At 44.7% G+C, this 18,851-nt stretch overlaps 1 protein-coding gene across 1 annotated transcript; it reads right to left on the reverse strand.

Moving 5' to 3' along the window:
* Window positions 1–1,679: 1,679 nt before the first annotated feature.
* On the reverse strand, window positions 1,680–18,458 carry LOC121200378 (cullin-1). The gene is made up of 22 exons (XM_041065647.1): window positions 18,289–18,458; window positions 9,827–10,233; window positions 8,625–8,799; window positions 8,304–8,471; window positions 7,909–7,959; window positions 7,646–7,736; window positions 6,959–7,122; window positions 6,671–6,833; window positions 6,388–6,518; window positions 6,173–6,280; window positions 5,954–6,060; window positions 5,802–5,850; window positions 5,500–5,631; window positions 5,271–5,388; window positions 5,006–5,082; window positions 4,168–4,286; window positions 3,902–4,007; window positions 3,701–3,748; window positions 3,272–3,354; window positions 3,043–3,148; window positions 2,806–2,919; window positions 1,680–2,545 (listed from the first exon to the last, which is right to left on the reverse strand). The coding sequence occupies exons 2-22, from the start codon at window positions 9,964–9,966 to the stop codon at window positions 2,465–2,467; spliced, it is 2,331 nt and encodes a 776-aa protein (XP_040921581.1). The 5' UTR covers window positions 9,967–10,233; window positions 18,289–18,458; the 3' UTR covers window positions 1,680–2,464.
* Window positions 18,459–18,851: the final 393 nt, after the last annotated feature.

Below are 18,851 nucleotides of genomic sequence, written 5' to 3' on the forward strand. Positions count from 1 at the left end.
TGCTGCCTCCTCCACGTGATGTCCAATCAGTTAAAAGTTTTCCGAGCATTCCTCTTGTTAAATAAGCCTTTTGATAACGTACAACAATCACGCTTTGACTCGTTCATCTTTTCTGATGTGAACTCTGGTGCTTGCAAAGATGCCACAGACTCTCAGCCTGGTGTCTGACTGACTTGAAGCAATACCAGCCTCCTCCTCCTCCTCCTCTTCTTCTTCTTTTTTTTCTGCCCCCCATCTTCCTGCTGAGGAGATGTTCCTCTGTGTCTCCACCTTCTTTCTTCTCCACCGGTAATTTATTACAAACTTCACAGAGGCAGGCAAAGAGTCTCGTGCTGTCGTGTTGTCTGTAGTTGATGGGTGAAAGACTTCAGGGGCTCCGGGCCCTGACACCTGGTGCTTCACTCGACGGGTTCCTACACATGTCCTGAAGTGTTTGGGAAATCAGCTCGGGGGGAAGATTTCCAGGTCAGGAAAAGTTTGGGGAAGAGATTTTTAACTGTTAATTTAGATTTTGTGACATTAATGTGCATGAAAATGACCCAGAAGTGTGAATTTCTCCACCAGAAATGTGTAGGAACCCTTTATTCATATGTTTTATTATTGTTGTTTTTGTAAGAGATCACAAACCTTTACTGCTGATTCGTATGAGCCTTCCCATGTTTCTGATTTCCTCAGTGTTGATGCATTTGATTGGGGTGTGATGCGTTTAAAGATCATCCAAACCAGTGATTCTTGACTTTTCACACATTAAAAGAAACAAGTCCACACCAGCTGTTTTCATCTCTGACCTGAGGGTCGGGATCTGAAAGCAGCTCCTGTGGAGGTCCGGGTGCAGGATGAGGAAGAAGCAGCGTGTCTGTGATTGGAGGGCTGGGTAACAGCAGCCAATCAGAATCGAAGGCCACCTGTGGAGCATCCACGTGTTTTTCTGTCTGAACATCAGATATGAAAAACAAAGCTTGTTAAATGTGGACATAGGACATGATTGGATTCTCAGAGGGGAGAGAAGCAGGTGCGCAGTGTGACCCCGCCCTCCCTCACACCTGAGCCGCAGGTTATTTATCGTTTCATGCGTCCGCCTGCGCTAACTTTTCCACTCTTCTTCTTCTTCCTGTCGAGCCAGGGCCACTCTTTCCTCCGATGACACAGGTGCTGATTTTGTAATGTTTACAGGGATTTTTGTTGTTCAAAGTGATGCAGATTAAAATATTATAAACGGGCGAGTTTTCCGGTTTCACTTTGTACCAACGCAGGGGCCGTCTGCGGGGACGCGCACGGAGCTTCACACACGCACGTTCAGGTTTTACTGCGCAGACATTTTCAGTTTACTGTCAGAAAACCGGAAGGAAAGCTGAACAGTTTCACGTTTAATGAATGCATCCTGATTAAATAACATGTAACTGGTTTTACTGGTATAATTCCTCTCTTACCCTCAGCAGCATCTGTGGCGGTTAAACCATCGGAGCCGTTTGTTCAGTTCCCAGGTTCATTTCCACACTCTTTGCCTGTGTGAGCGAACACCTGTTCACCTGACCGGACCGGGCGAACACCTGTTCACCTGACCGGGCGAACAGCTGTTCACCTGACCGGGCGAACAGCTGGTCACCTGACCGGACCGAGCTGCGGCTCTTTGCGTCCGTAACGATGCGGCTGTAAGATGGAAAACTCGGGAGCGAGTGTTTAAAGAAATCTTTCCTTATTTTTATTTATCACACATTTAGAAAATGAACCACACTATACAAATGTCCACCGTTCAGTAATGAAACAGGCCTCCTGCATGAACCCAACCGACCTCCAACCAAAACTCAGACAACTTTAGCAGATAAAGAAGCGTCATGGCGGCTCTGATCTCTCCTCCTCCTCCTCCGGGTCAGTCGCAGACTTTAATTCATGACCGGCGTAGACTTCGTGTCGCAGACTTCGTGTCGTCGTACGGTGGACTGCGTCGGCTGCCCAGTGACTCGACTTTAATTTTAACTTTAATCTTTTTCGCGGTCACTGTGGTGCAGGTAGGCAGTAGCATGCAGAAACCTTTGGATGCGGCTCTCCTCTGATTGGCTGTTGGCTAATTCATTACGTTTGCGCTATGTAAAGAAGGGGCGGGGTTTGTTTTCCTCTCAGTCTGTGGTTATTTACAATGACAACAAGGAAGCGTGAGTGTGTGTGTGTGTCCTACGGATGGGAGGGGCCAGCATGTACACGGGGGGTTTCCCAGGCTCGACAGGAGGGGCGTCTGTTCCGTGAGGGCAGAGCAGAAAGTTCACGCCCTCCTCCCCCCGCGCGTCGATGGTTGTCATTTCGGGGGCAGTCACATGATCAGCGACACACTCACAACATGGCCGCCGCTCAGAGGGATCCACACTTTATTACTCAGACATAAAATTAAAAAAACAAAAAAAAAAAAAAAAACAAATAAAAATAAAACCGAGGAGAGCCGGCGGGCGGGAAGGAGGGAGGGCGGCGTTCAGGCCAGGTAGCTGTATGTGTCCTTCTCACCGTCCACTCGCTCCAGGTACTCCTTCTCTATCAGGATGTCGATGCATTTCTGTCCACGAGAGGGAGACAAAACCCGAACGTGAGAACATTCAGGACCACCAGGCTGCTGTCAACCCAGATCCCATAAACCCACCAAACCTAACAACGTGTCACACTAGCTCCTGTGATTAGATCAATCACCCATCAATCGATTAACATTGGAGGGTTTGGTCTTTTTATGGTAATTTTACCTGCTGACACCAGGAAAAATACAGAACACCACACTGATCTGAGTGTGTGAGTGTGTGTGTGTGTGTGAGTGTGTGTTACTTTGATGACGGGGACTCTGGGCTTGAATCGGGACGACAGCTGGTTCAGGACTTCAGCCAGGAGCTGCTGGTGCTTCAGGACCTTCCTCATCTTCATGATCCTCACGATCGCAGCCTGTAAAGACGGGAGCGTTGTTTATTCGCACCAGTTCAGTGAAACAGAAACCGAACGAAGCGCTGACAGACCAGCAGAGATTCCCACGTTTGTCTGTAATGTGCTGAGGTGTAAAACAGCCACCTGGATCAGGAGCTTTCGATCCTCCTCGATGTTCTTGTGAGTCGTCTCCTGCTCCTGTTTCTGCTCCGTCTTCATCGGGACGTTGATGTTCACCCTCAGCTTCTTACTGAACGAGACAAAAACACGAGACAACTTAAAACTCTGAATGGACCAACACGTCCAAAATCAGCTGAGATTTAAGCTTCACTGTTTAACAAAAGCAACAAACTACATTAAAGCAGTTTCTCACTTTTTGTATCCGAGGAAAAGTTTGATGACGGTGTCAGGTTTGAACTCCACCTCGTCCACGTTGGCGTTCTCGTCCTCCAACACCTGACGGACACACGGACATGAGACAGACAGCTGGTGTGAGCGACTGTAAAAAGTTTCCTTCCCAGAAACTGAAACTCCGTTAACTCTCAACAAGAAACACGAGTCCCTGCATCAATGATCGCACACACGACACAAACCATCTGTCTGCTGTCTGACGTCCCCTGGTCTTCAGAAGCAAACTAACTGATCAGAACAAGGGTTTTATGTCTTTATTGAACATGAACTGACTGACATAAAAAACATCTGCAAGAAACTGATGTGAAAAAATGTGACCAGCGAAGGAGGAAGAGACAAAAACCAGGATCAGACAAAAGACAAAAACCAAAGGACGGTTTGTTTTACGCACCAGCAGCTTCGATTTTAACAAAATCTGCAGGACTTGAACCAGAATATCCTGAAAATGAAAGAAACTGTTGGTTAGTAGAGAAATGAAGCAGCTCTAAGTCAAAGTTAACTTGTTTTAACTAAAACCACAGAAAAGGTGAAATCGATCGTTAACTCTTTAACTTTCATTCATGAAAACGAGTTGTTGAAATGTTGTGCTCACAGTTTTGATCTGTGTGCTGTCTGTGAGCTGCTGGACGGTGTAACTGTCCTCGGTGTTGTACTGCAGCAGGATGGCCATCTGGAAGGTGGAGGCCTGCAGTGTGTACCTGTAAACAACAACAACAACAACAGGAGCAGCTTCAGTATGAGACGGACTCACAGCTGGTCACTGGTACGAGTCTCTGAATCACAGACCATCAATCCATGAAAACAGAATAAAGACAGAAGCTGAAAGGAGCATGTGACGTCAGCACATTCTCCGTTTACCTGTTCTTGAAGCAGTTGGTGACCAGCTCTCCTTTGGACAGGTGATAGAGCCAAGTCAGCTTCCTGCCGCTGTGTCTGCTGGCATAAAACGCCGTGAAGCGCTGATAGCTTCGCTCCAGCTGCACACAGACAAAGACACGAGTTCAGATGTCGTTAAAAAGTCTGGGCTCCAGCGAAACGTGGATCAAACATGGACCTGACACGTGTCTGAATCCTCCTGGTTCAAGTTGTTCACACACTCAACACAACTCCAGCTTAAAAAGTCAAAGTTAAGATTTAACCCTTTCATGCACAGTGGTCACTACAGTGGACACCTGTTCAAAAGCTGCTCTCTTATATATGCATGGGCTTCATCGTTACAGTTTCTTATCAGCCAACACGGCGGATGCTTGTGCACCAAAGGAAAAGATGCCAACAGATGCTACGATGCTGCATGCAGACGAAAAACAAGTGTCTTGTGTCCTGGATGCTTTGCCAGTTAACATACAAGATGGACGGGAAGTGGACATGAGCAGGACATGATTATGTGAGAGGATGACAGCAAATCAGAGCGGAGGAAGAACATCTGTTCGCCCGCAGACAACGATGTGAGAAAACAACAGCATGAAAAATGTTTTTATTTCAGAGTTTTCACACAGAACGGACGTGTTCGTAACTCCACGAAAAACAGGTTCATACCTAAAGAGGGATAAAAATCATGAGTGAGGTTTTCATAATTCATGCATGAAAGGGTTAAAAACTAATAATAACTGTCTGCAGTCATGAATTCAAATCACTGATCTGATGCCTTAAAACCGACTCTGCTCACGGAGATTTAAAAAAAAAAAAAGAGCTTTACCTCAGATGGCAGAGCAAAGGTGCAGGACTGCTGGAACGGCCAAGACCCAGAGCTCAGGACCTGGATACTGAAGTCCACTTTAACACACACACACACACACACCAGTTTAACTTTATTACATGTGGGTTTTATGTGTTTTCATTCACCAGAGTTCAGCAAAAGTTTAAGCAAATTTAAGTTCCAGTCTCAGACACTCAGGGTTTCAAAACAACAACAAGCTGCTTTAAGAAAAAAGACACCTGAGGACAGACGAGTGTTTACTCACAGTCCAGAGGCTCAGAGTTGGTCAGGTGCTTCTTAAACTGCTCGTTCAGGTCTTTACTGACTCCGATATCCTGGAACATTCGCTGCAGTTTGGACGTGTATTCAAACCCACATGCTTGCTGCAGGAGGACAAAAACAAAACCAGATCCAGTACCGGGACAAAGAAATGGACATTTTAGAGTCATGGTGCTTCGTGTCTGCATGTGGAGAATTGGGGGTGGGAGTCACACCTTGAGTTTGGAGATCATGCTGGCCTCCGCGTCGTCGCTGGCGCTGTTCTGATGGACCAGACGTTTGGCCAGCATCTTAGCGTAGAACTTCTGGAAAACATCTTTGTCCTCGATGTACTTGAACACGACCATCTGGAAGAGGAAACGCAGAGACGCAGCTTAATGTGACGCCGACACGCTCAGCAGTTACTGTCCCTGTGCTGCTGTCCATCAGAGACGTTGTCTCACTGTCACTCAGGAGCTATGTTTCTGTGACACTACTACAAACGTGTGTTTATGTAACACACAGGCCAATGTCTCACCACTTGGTTGAGTGTGTCCTCCAGTTCTGCCTCCTCCGGGTTTTTGGAGCTAAAAAAAAAAAACCCAGATATGTTTATATAATTTTAATAAGCCTTAAATGTTTACGATAGCTGAGGAGCTGCAGGGCGGACGTGCAGACGACATCACTCACCTCTTCTTGAGTAAAGAATCGCAGTATCTGGCCAGCAGCTCCGGAGATTTGCTGGACGACTGAGCCATCCTGGTGACGGCGTTGTTGTTGATGAACCGACCACATGCCTGTGAAAAGAGGGACAAAGCATTAAAAATAACCTACAGTTCAGTCCTCTGACACTGGGACATGTCTCATACACTTTAGGTTCTCGTCTGGTCCTCACAGAGGTTCACTGACCTTGTCGAGCGCCGCCACGAAGCCAGCGTCATTGTTGAAGGCAGACATCACCAAGGCGTTGTACTTCTTATGGACGTCCAGGGTGGTCTGGACGTACACTTTGGGGTCCTGGAAGAAACACAAAAATGCTGAGTCTGCACATTTTTATATGAATCAGCATCTTCACACTGGTCTAATGAAAACTGGTTTCAGAGGCGAGGAAGGGGGGTGCGTACGTTGAGCGCGGCCTCGCCACACTTCTCGATGGCGGCCAGGCCCTGGTTGTGGATGTGAGTCTCTAATAGTTTCTTCAGTTCACCCAGACCATCTGTGATCCGCGACACGAGGTTGTACATCCGGCCCAGGTCTGGAACGAGATGAAGGAGGAGAGCAAGTGTTATCAGCTGGGATGAGAATTATTTTTTATTTTATTTAAATGAACCTGAGCTTCGTGAGTTGTTTCTGTATCAGCTGATGCAGCAAAAAAAAACACACTGAACTAAACTCGTAGAAATTAACCTTCATTCTTGTCGGCATCCAGAAGGTTCTGAAACTCGGTGTGGAAGATCTCCAGGTGTTTCTCTATGAGGACCTGCTCACACTTCCTGGCCAACTCGTCCTGGGTGGATTCATGGAGGTAAACCTGCACACGCCGCTGCTCCTCCAGCAGCCGGGCCTCCGCCTGAGGGAGAACACACACGAAATGAGCATCAACACAAAGACGGTCCACTTACACACATTAGCACCTGAAGCATGAAGCTGCTGAACCCTGCGCTCCTCCCTGTATGTAGTGGAATGACTGCCCACCTTCTTCATGTACTCGGTGACAGGGTTCTGCTGCAGGAACTCTGTGCTCTCACGCGTGTAGAAACGTTCTGTGTCAGTGAGGAACTGACATTCAAAGTACTCTTTGTAGACGGACAGCGTGGGTCCTTTGGCGAAGGCGTCCTCTTCGTTCAGGCCCAGCTCGACTGCAGGAGGAGAGATGAGGCGTTACACTCAGAATAACCACGTGATGATCCCCGTGAGCTGAACACCGATTTCACTGCTACGTGTCTTCAGCTACGACAACCTTTCATAATTCATACAACACAGATTTATTTTATTTACGTACGTCCTGCATTCTTTTCTATCATTTTCAGAAGCTGCAGCTGAATGAAACGAAGCATCTGAATTAGATTTTCATAAATCTAGCGTCATTATAAATCCCACAAGGTTTCAGGGCCAAACACACTCGAACACAGACAACAAACACACCACAGACGCTCGTGCTTTTCTGTTTATGCAGACACGGGATATAATTCCTGTCACGTGCACGCTCAGGGCCAGAGGGACGTGGAGAGTACAGTTATTAAAAGAATATTATCATTCATAAGGATTCCACAGCTGAAATCATTAATCATCCGAAATTTAATTTTAATGTTTTACTTTACTTGTGAAATATTTTCTTTTTAAGGAAATGCTCCTTGTAGACCACCATACACATGGACCTACCATAGGACTGGACCACTCCACTGATCAGCCTGGTGTTAATGGTCTCACCGTTCCTCTCTCTCTCTATCAGCTTCAGCACAGCGTTTGTTACCTGGAAAATACTTTTCTTTGTTATTTGTACAATGACAAGCACAAAGCTGATGGAATAAAGAAACAACAACATACCACTGAGTACTGTTCAGTTTGTTTGCATTTCTTTAATCACTGCATCGTACCACTCTGTTATTCCTCACTTCACTTCTATAAAAAGAAACCAAACACACCTGTTTGTTGAGGGGTCTGAATAAACACTCCCTCCAGGTCACGAGTGCCAGCTGGGAGGAAACAGTGGGGGGGGGGGGGGGGGGGGGCAGAGGAGAGGAGAACGAGAAGATTAACAAAAGGTCAAGACTTGTCTGCACGCCTGTTACACGCCTGTTACACGCCTCTACGTCTGATGACAGCAGTGAAAACCAAACGTCACATTCATGTTTCATCAACACAAACATGAAGCACAAAGGTTTCATGATGACTTTTATTCACATAATGATGAACAGAAAGGTGGAAAATGTTTGTATTTGGTGGATAAACAGTCATGAACACTGAGACCAGCCTCACCCACAATCATCTGCTGAGCACTGATCATTAAAAAACAGAACAGAGGCCCTGGATGACTTACAGAGTAAATCTCATAAATGCCCTTGCGTCCCTCATCACACTCTCGTCTGACCCAGTGGCGGTTGAGGTAGGCGCAGATCCCGTTGAGGACCTTACTGGAGAAACGGTAATCCTCCCACTGCTGGGTGTAAAACTTCAACACACACTCGTCCATTAAATCCTCACCATCCTGAAGGGAAAAGCAGGAAGGAAACAAGGGAAAGAGGACATAAGGCGAGGAAGCGAGTACTGGTAAATGGCAGAGAGCGTATGAGTGTCTGTGATGTAGGGGCTTTGAGGTTCAGGTTCTCAGAAGGTTGGAAACATGCAGGCGTGGACTCACTTTGAGCAGGCTGGTCAAATAGTTCTTCAGGAACTCCTTGAGTCGCTTGTAGAGCTCCAGGCCTACAAACTGAGCCCCACCCGGAGTGGTGGACTTTTTGGAGGGCTTGGCCGGAGGCACAGAGCCCCTGCCCTGGCTGGACTGGTGGACACTGGTACAATAGTTATATACATGTCTGAGGCAAGGGTTAAGGAGTCAACACAGAGACACTGTACATCACAGAGTAAGGTGTAACTAACTATACTGGAATCAGGTGTTAAATAAAGAGTAAATTCACCACGGTGCCTGAAAAAGCTCTGAAAGGAAAAAGTAAGTCATTCACAAAGTCCAGCTTGTACAGATTAGTGTATCCGGGCAGGATAACAGGTCTGAGTTATATACGCCGAGTGCACTGACTTCTTCAGGGAAATAATGACATCCTTTAGTGCTGGAAATGTAGCTAAGAGGAAGCAAGGCTGTCAAACAACACAACGTACCCTCAGAGAAGATCACCTGTCACCTCACACTGTGTAAGTTATAAACTTTACACATCTAAGGGATGATTAAATACGTCTGGTTAACAGGTAACTGCAGCTGAAAAACCACAAACCTTTGAAAACCTGCTTCCCTTTTTCTTTACATACATTTGAGATCAACAGCTCCTGGAAATGAGCTGAGAAAAACTAAAACTCTGTGGTGGCAAAAACCCGAAATACATTTTCTCTATCTGAAGTAAAACCTGCTCTGTCATAAAACTGGTTGAGCAGAGCAGCAGCTACATACAGCACAGGATGATATGGTGAAGCAAAGCTTTGTTTCCTGTTTTCAGGACTCTGGCCTGCTGGATGTTCTTTTGTTGTAACTCATTACCCGAGCACACAGCTAGAAAACAGGTTTTGGTTTCAGAGAGAAGGAAGTAACAAGTCAGCGCCATTAAGTACACTACAACACACACACACCCACCCACACACACACAGACACACAACACTAACAGCCAGGGCGGCTGCTAACTAAACAACCAGTGAGATACTGGTATATATTTGCTGAGTGTCACTGTTTGGTAACTATGACTATAGTTAATTAAAAATCAGCCTTTAGGTGAGATTATGATCATCGAGGATGCACCAGCTCAGAGGATGGTAAATATCTGTAAAAATCCACAACACATTCAAAACTCTAATCACAGCCAGACCACGCCAACCTCCCCCGGCCTCACAGGATACGTGTAGAGTTCCATGTAGCGTGACTTGGCCATGCTTTGCCGTGTGTACACCTGCTGGATGCCAGCCCGCAGGTCGTCCCATATCTGGTCCAGGCCTATCTGTTTCAGTCCGTGGGGGTTCTGGGTCCTGTTTGACGACATCGTAGAGCCCCTTTGTCCTCTCCTCTCCCTACCAGTGCCCTCCCTTTCCTGCTCCGGTGAGCGTTCTCCCCCCGGCTCCTCTCCTCAGATGATTTCTGCCCTGACTCTGTCTGCTCTCAGAGTTTGCAGTCCATCTGGCAGCGGCAGCAGCACTTCAGGAAGCTGGTTTTCAGGTTGTGAGACAGGATGCAGTCCCACTCTGCACACCTGGGTGGCGCTGTCTGCCACTCCTCCACCTAAAAGCTTTGGCACTCCTCACCAAATGACCTGAGGAGAGAAAAGAAAAAAATTTCCATCAGTGATATTTAACTACACGTCCGCTGCTTTGTGCTTTCAGTCCGTTAAGAACACACCTTCGTCTTCGTCCATCACAATGGACGAAGACATCGGGCCAAACCTTCATCCACAGGATTCATTTCAAACACCAGGGACAATAATCCTCAGTTTCCAAAGTACTATTAGTAGTTAGCCAGGTAGGTTATATGGATTTATCTGCTGACACCTGGCTCTGATCCCTGTGGACGCGGCGCTGACCGCACTCTGACGTCACTCAGCTAATGACAGATTAGTCCACTTCAGCGCCTCCATGACTTCCTTCGCCAGTGCAGTCAAGACAGCACTCGGTCTCCCTTACCGACAAAGTTTAGGATTTTCTTTCTCACCTATCATGTTTTATCATGAAAGAAACTGTGACATGATTATCGTTTATGATGTAGACATCAGCAACGCTGTACTGGTTATTAAGATTTTAAGGGCTATCATGTTTTACGTTAGCAAAGAAAAGTTAATACACATTTAAATAAAGCACAAAGATTCATGTGAAAACACTCTGCTCAAATCTAAATGTCTGAATATGAGGTCAGGTCGTGAGTGTGACGCCATCACAGGAGTAAACTCAGCTGGTTTCACAGCGACACTGATGACAGTCCAAGGAGGCCGGATCATTAAGGCTAATTGACAGACACAAAGCTGTAATTTCATCCCCGCTGTCGGGACACGAGGAGAAGGGAAACAAACGCCACAGTCTGCACCATCAACATCTCTGAAGCCACAGAAAGGGAGAGAGAGAGAGACGCAGACTGACTGACGAGACAACACAAAGAGAAAAGACCTTCTCACTGGGCGACAGTGACTGGGCTGATTATTTGCTGTACCTACAAAACGTTTTCTCACTGTCGACACGCTGACTTTATCACGTTTTCTTGTTTCACTGAAGCTGAATGGAATTAAATCCTTTATTTGGACAGTGATCAACAGAAAGAGTAAGATGACACCAATCATGTACCAATCACCTTATCAAAATATGCTAATTATTTAAAGCACCAAAGTCTGAAAAGTTAGCACGTGTAAATTCTGTTGTGAGACCATCAAACATCATTAGCATCATTTTTCTCTTCATGTGACACAGATGTTGTTATGAGAAGCTGAATTCAGGCATTGTTTAGCTTCCAAAAGGCCCCACATGGATTCACAGCACACGTCAAACCCAGATGGGTACATGTGACATGCAACTTGTGTCTGAAACATGTTGTTCTCAGATGTAAGGACGTGCTGCTTTTCTCGAAACAGGCCATGTAAAGTGGAGACCTTGGGTTCTGGGAAATGTAGTTGGGCCTTTGTCAGTGTTTTCAGACATTTTACAGACTGAACCATTAACTGATTCATCAAAAAATGACTGTCAGATTAACTGATTATGATAATTATCATCAGCTGCAGGCCCAGTTCAAATCAGCCACTGCTGCCACATCAGCAATTAAATCTCTTTTTTTTTTTTTTACCAGAGGCAAGTGTGTAGCTCTGTATGAACACACACACACACACACAAAAAAAAAACCTAATGACACCCCTATTAATATCAAACCAAGATATGACATTGTTATTATCACCCAGCATGTAACACGAGTTGGTGCTGATGTCCCAGAACATTTAAGAGCTGTCATCAAGAAGGATAAAGCAGAATATGCAGCCGCTGCTGTGTGAACACAGAGACTAAAGGCAGGGCTGTATGGGTAGAAACTGCTGTGTACATGTAGGCAGTGCTGCTATATTTAGACAGACCAGGCATGCAGCGCTGCCTGTCTCTGGCCATTCACAGCTATTAGGGCCAGAGACTCAGGACGTGACCCAAGTGCAATAGCCTGTCAGTGGAAGAGGGAAGCAGAGTGACCTGCTCTGTTTACTTCCTGTCCCCGCTGACGAGTCCTGGCGGCTGCAGCCGGACACTGAATGATGTGGCAGTGCCGTGATGTGTTGCTGCTTAATGAAGACACTGAAGTGTTATCGTTTGAAGTTTAGTTTCAGAACATGTCACTACATCTTAAATTAGATTTGAGGACCAAGAGTGGGCTACGTGTTACGGTTTCAATTTGAAAACAACTCTGATAACATGGATCAAAATAACATGGACATCACGGAAAACAAAAAATTAATCTTTACTTCATGTGAAACACTAATAAGCTTTATTTATTCAGGACATACTTTAATCATTTAGTTTTAAAATGTTAAACCACAGTGAAAAATGCCAATTACATTTTCCTGGTCTTCAAATTACTTGTTTTGTTTGACCCACAAATCCCCAAAATATTCACTTAACAATTATATAACACATTTAACAATTATATAACTCACTCAACATTTGAGAAGCTGAAAGAAGCAAATGTCTGACAATTTTGGCTGATAACTGATAACTGTGATTTTCACAGCAACAAGAATGATTTTCTTCTCTCAGTGTTTACGGAGGTTTCTTGCACACTGGGCTGACATTACAGTTTTTCAAAACAGGTCCTGCAGCACATTTTCCAATTCTGGCTCTCCAAGCAACACCATGGGCAGGAACGATAAAGACAAGAGGCACCGAGGCAGAGGAAAAGCCTCGACACAGCAGTAAACTCCAGGCACATCAAGACTCGGAGCAGACCTTCATCAGTCACTAAAATCTGGCGTCCTCTCCACGCCCAGCCTCCGTCTCCAGCATCCCTCCCCCCGCACACGCAGACTGACCACAGCACTGCAGCTGCAATCTGCTGCCACCGCTCTCCAACAGCCCCCAGCTGCCCATACAAACATACACAACACGTGTGCTGCAACATTCAGCACCTGAATGTCAGTATCCGGCGTGTTAACCGCCGGATACTGAGCCGGGCCTGTCGGCAGAGCGCCCGCGCGGCTCGGCCCAGACTCTAGACCCGATTCAACCTCCGCTCCTCTTCAGCAGATCCTCGCTCCACTCAGAAAGGCAGCCCTACCTACCTGAGGTGCTCTGACAGTTGCCATGGCAACTGGGGCAGACAATACCTCTGAGTAGCCATTCAACTACAGAAGGTAGTGTGTTCAGTCTCTCTGTATCCTGTGCTCCTATTCACCAGTGGTAAGAAAGGTGCCCTTCACAGCAGCACTGGGATCAGATTTCAGATTCCCACACCAGGAGGTATTAGATGTGTGCCCCTACAGTATCTGACCTATAATCAGTTCCACAGCTACGTGACAGGGGGTAACAGGATGTGTGCGACTTGTTCAGAGGCAACAGTTTCTAGAAAGTTTTGTCGTGAAACACGAATCCCATGCCTGGTCATCAACAACAGGGCCACGGTCGGCACGCTCCTTCTTCACACGTGGCGGGAAGTAGGCAAGGGTCAAAGGTCAAGACTCCTTTCAAGGAACGTGAGCTTTTCAAGGAGCAACTAGCCTATATATGTCTGGGCCACAGCAACCAGACTGTCAACACGTACTGCAGAGGCCCTGTTTATGCTAGTGATGGTGTTACTTTGGTCAGGAAAAATAAAAAAAAAATTTTCTTCGAACAGTCTTGAAACCATGAGTGTAATTAAGGGTTAGTGCAGAAAAAATTAGGTAGTTAATCGAAATTAAATTAACTGGCAACCACCTTGATAACTGATGTCTAATTGCATTCATTTCTCAGGCAGAAAAGCCAAACGTGAGCAGGTTCCAGCTTGTCTAATGTTTGTACTTGATGCTTTTTCTTGTAATTAATCACAGCAAAATTATGTTTTTATGATAGTATAAGTTTTAAGACTGCCGGCTGGATAAAGCAAGCAATGTGAATGAATCACTTTGGGCTCTAGGAAATCATAATGGACATTTTCAACTATCGTTAGCTGCAGGAACACACCAGTCCAATGCTGACCTAGTTAAGTGGCCTGGGTTCACACCAAATACAGTTTCACTGTCAATACCGTTGTAAGATTTGCTGTCAGTCATGACTTTTAGCTCCATGACAGTTGCTGGTCTCATGACCTTACACTGAAATGGTCTCTGTGACTTCTAAGCAGTGAGGTATACAGGTCGTAATCTGGGTAAAAGGAACTGGTACTGGATTTATACTCAGTCTGGGCACATGTGAAGTCTCAGAAATCAGCATTAGGAAAGAAAGCATTGGACTGGTGCATCTCTGTGTATTTATTTCCATTTCACCCTGTTTTCCACTAAATATGAAAAACATAAAAACATTTATGTGTCTAATATCCCCTGAAGACGTCACAGTCAACATGATCGACAGGATAATATGAGAGATTACACAGCCCGAAGCACTAAAAAGCACTGGTGCCACCAAAAACAAATAATAACCAGTATCATAAAAAACACTCCATAGAGGGATGGAAAAGCCTAACTGGGGACAGAGGCAGGAAACCATCAAACCATCCTGTTGTTTAAAACCTGATGTCCGTTTCCAGCAGCACAAAACAAATTAAAACAAACTGCTTGGTTTGTGTATGATGCAAATGTGTTTCTTTCCATTTAAATAAAATGGAAAGTTCTTACCCTGCTGTCGGCGGCAGCCAGAGAGTCCAAAGTCTCAGCAGATTTTCATATTACGACTTCTCTGTGACGACCGCTTACCTGCACTCAGCTGGTTTCTACTCTCCCACACTGAATAAGTCTTTACTGCAGGTATTACCACTACTCCTGAACCTGAGGTGAGTGCGTGAGAGAGACTTGCTGAACGGGAAGGATGCAGGGAGTGGTGGAGAGACAGACAGAGGAAGAGAGAGGGAGAGCAGTGTCCGTGGGAAAAAAAAAACTCAGCCTGGTAAATCAGATTACCCTGGTCACCGTGTGTCCTGGCCAGACTCAACAACCTAATACCCTACATTTAAAACACAAAGAACGCAAACCACAGCAACACACACGTACACACACACACACGCACACACAGCAACCTGCCATTTTCACAGAGCGCAGAGTCAGAAACACATACATCACTTTAATTTTGGGATTTCATTTCCTTCCTTAAATCTCAGTTTTGAAGAACATAACAAAAACATCAAACTTCAATGGTGAGTCATGAGGAGCAGTGACGCTTCGGCTGAACATGAATAACAGTGATGAGCACTTCCTGAACACTGACATGCTTGTAAAGTGTGTGTTTATGTGCATGCGTATGCAAACCGATCATGTGCCGGGTTGGGTAGCGAGGGAGGACATTTCATTAGCGTAAGCAGCTTTTGATTTCTGTTGCTCTGCTCAGCATTCAGAAGAGCAGCCGAGCAGAGACCCACAGCCCCTTTGGTTTGACTTTACAATCACTGCTCTCAGTGCCGTCACTTCAAAGCACCTTGTACATATTAAGCAGACAGACCTGGATGGGTCAGACAGGGTAAAGAAGGAGGTAGGACAGTGTGATCATGGCTGACGTGACTGTAAATCTTGATTTCCGCAGGAGCAAAATGATTTTGCTGCATGTTTGCACCAAATATTAAAAAGCAGACAATCTCTATTGTTAACGGCTGAATTAATTTGCCAACTTTTCTCTGTTAATCGAATAGTTTTGTCAATAAAATTTCCCAAGAAAACGAAAAATGCCTCTCATGGTTTCCCAGAGTCCAAGGTAACACCTTAAATCCTCTTGCTTTGTCCAACCAACAGTCTGAAAACCCAAGACAATCAGTTTACACTGATATACTACAAAGAAAATCATTAAATCCACACACTGGAGAGGCCTGAACCAGCTGGGAAAAAAAACAGCTAATCAATAATCAAATAACTGCCATCAAAAAACAAAAGAGCAAATATTCACACAGTAGAGGCTGAACCACTGAACTGCGACTGTTTTTGATATTAAGGCAGTAAGATGACTAATAATTATGAGAACTGTCACAGGCTGATTTCTGATGATCTGTTAACTGTCTCAGCACTGATAACAGCGTGTTTACATATTGCTGATTAGTTAATAGAGCTGCCCTGGAAGGTGCTCCAGTTTTAAGCCACCAAACACAAAAGCATGCCAGCATGACGTGTAGCAGAGAAAGGATCAGTCAACTAAATTCTGCATGTGTGAGTGAGCTGTTGCGAAAGGGCATATCGGGTGCAGCACACGCTCTAAGAAGCATAAACATCATTTAAGAAATTCCCTTAAATAGATATTTCAAATCTTTGGATGTAAAACAGCTCCACAACATAAATAAACCTGTAAAATAAAATAAACAAACAGCAGTGCAGTTGGTAATTTTGTGTTATTTCAGGTTATAAAGGTTGACTGAACAAACCTGCTCCACCTAAAACTGACAGATTTCACACAACATGAAAGAACAGATGTAGGTCTGCAGCTGTTTTATCTTGGTAAACATACGAAGTCATCATCCTACAGTAGACAGCAGATACCACACATACTCCCACCCTATGGTCTGTACAAACACACACAGCTTCTGCCAATCAGACAGATTCTGAGGGGGTGAAATGTGTCCACATGTGAAATTAAGACTCATCACTCAATACTAACACTGAAGGAAACCGTAGACTCCTCATAGTGAGGCAAACTCAAAATTCAGTAGACATGACCACACAGAAATGAGATGCTCCATCAAGAGCTGCAAGTGGACAGTAATTAGCATCATCTAACACAAGAAAGAAATTCACATTTGGTCCAAATGAGGATCATGAAAACAAACAAGTGGTTTGATTTTTTAAATCCAGCTCTAAACTTTGTTTGTGCCAAAAGCAGAGGTCCGAATCCTTATAAACTAAAACATCCTGTAATTCTTCCAGAACTGCCAGATCAAGGCTAACCATTTAACCTTTAACCACTAAAGAATGCCAAATGTGAACATCTGTTTTCTACTACAAAACCAAGGACACTGTAAAGAGAAACTGTCAGTGAGCAACCAATATCACAGATCCCCTTCATTTAAAGGAAAAACATAAAAATATAACCACAATTCAATCCAAAGGGGAGACAAGCCTTTTCAAAGCCTTCTCTACATAATTCTCCACAGTATGAGAGCCCTTTATGAACTTCAAAATATTAGAATCAGGCAATCTTCTGATAAAGATATGAGACTTTCGATCGGTTTCAACATAAAAAAAAATAAATAAATTGAACTTACTTGAGCGCTGAATCTCTTAAATACATTACTAAAAACAACTGGCTTAAAAAGCCATGTAAGCTCAAACATCAGCTGATGTGAGTGCAGGGCTCCTGCACCTCACCAACTATGAAACACAACTTTTCCATGATTGCGCCATCTATATACAAGTTTTTACAAGCTTCCATAATAAAAAATTACATGATGAGAATTTATTGCTAACAACCAGGTAGGTCAGCTGTGTTTGTTCTCCATTTAAGAATCAAGGAGAAAGGAGAAAGAGCCATCCAGTAGAGAGGTCCTAAGCATTCAGAGGACACAGAAATCAAATCTTGTCAAAAAACCAACTCGCTTTTGAAAAATTACCTAAAATCTCCAGGCCTGGAAATGGACGGTTTGAACCCTCCAGGTCTTCTCCAGGTATTCCAGGAGTGTGGGAGCCCTGACTCAGGTTCAAATCACCATCCCTCACTCGGAAGCGGCAGAGGGCCGATTCGCTCGGTTTACACACGAACAGTGACAACGTCAGCTAAATTACGCCTATATAACCATCTCACAATATACGATGAAGCTATACATTAACAATCCTTCTAAATATTTACTGAGATTTTACCACGCCGGGCTGCAAATTGAGCCAAAGACTGCTACGCAATACTGCTAGCTATCATTAGCTACCCAGGCTCGCTTAGCCAGTTAGCTTGTAAGTAGGCGCTGAGTGGACTAGCTTTGAATCAAACTACAGTCCCTATTTGGATCAAACTTGTTATTCGTGTTAATATAAAAGCGTTGTGTGGAATATATGAAACATAAAAACAGCATTCGCCAAGCTAATCGGAGCTCGCAGGAGAGACCAACTGCCCGTGTTGCTGGTGTAAAATGGCAGCCTAGCTTCTCGGGCTCCTCAATAATGAGTCAGGAAAACAGTTCGCTAAGCGTTTAGCATTAGCCAGCTAGCTCTCAGAGCCACCAGCCAACGTTCACAACTCTGTAAATGCTCTCTTACCATTTTAAAGCCGTCGCTGTCACTTTTATAGTCGCCGTCTGTGTGAATTTTCGGGCCCAAACGCTGTCCCCTCCGCCGTCTTTCGTGTCTTTCTCTGTGTGTTTGCCGTCCGTTGCTAACTGCGACCGCTCCGCTTCGTTCGCACAAAGATCAGCTCAGCAGCCACCGAATCATGCCGCCTTCAGGGTCTGTCGGAAATATGGACTTTACAACGGAAAAGTGCACACCAACGAACAGACAAGGAGAAGGTTTCTCATTATTTTGAGATAAAATAAGGAGAAACCTAAGTCAAGTAAAAGCAAAATACATGTTAGCAGTAGTTGGTAACAGATATTATAGTTAATAGTTTAATATACCACCACATCAAAGGTCTATTTCATTAGCAGTAATAATTTAAAAATATGTAAATAATATCAAAAAGAACAATTAGAACAATGTGAATCAGATAACAAAAATGATCTCGCGCAGACTTGACATACAGATGTCATAGATAAAATCAAGCTTCAGTTCAGCGTTAGTTCCGCTTTACAATGTTTGTGTTTTAAAGCAAAAACTTGGTTTTG

Source organism: Toxotes jaculatrix, chromosome 20 (assembly GCF_017976425.1).
Source record: "Toxotes jaculatrix isolate fToxJac2 chromosome 20, fToxJac2.pri, whole genome shotgun sequence".
Lineage (NCBI taxonomy): Eukaryota > Metazoa > Chordata > Actinopteri > Toxotidae > Toxotes > Toxotes jaculatrix.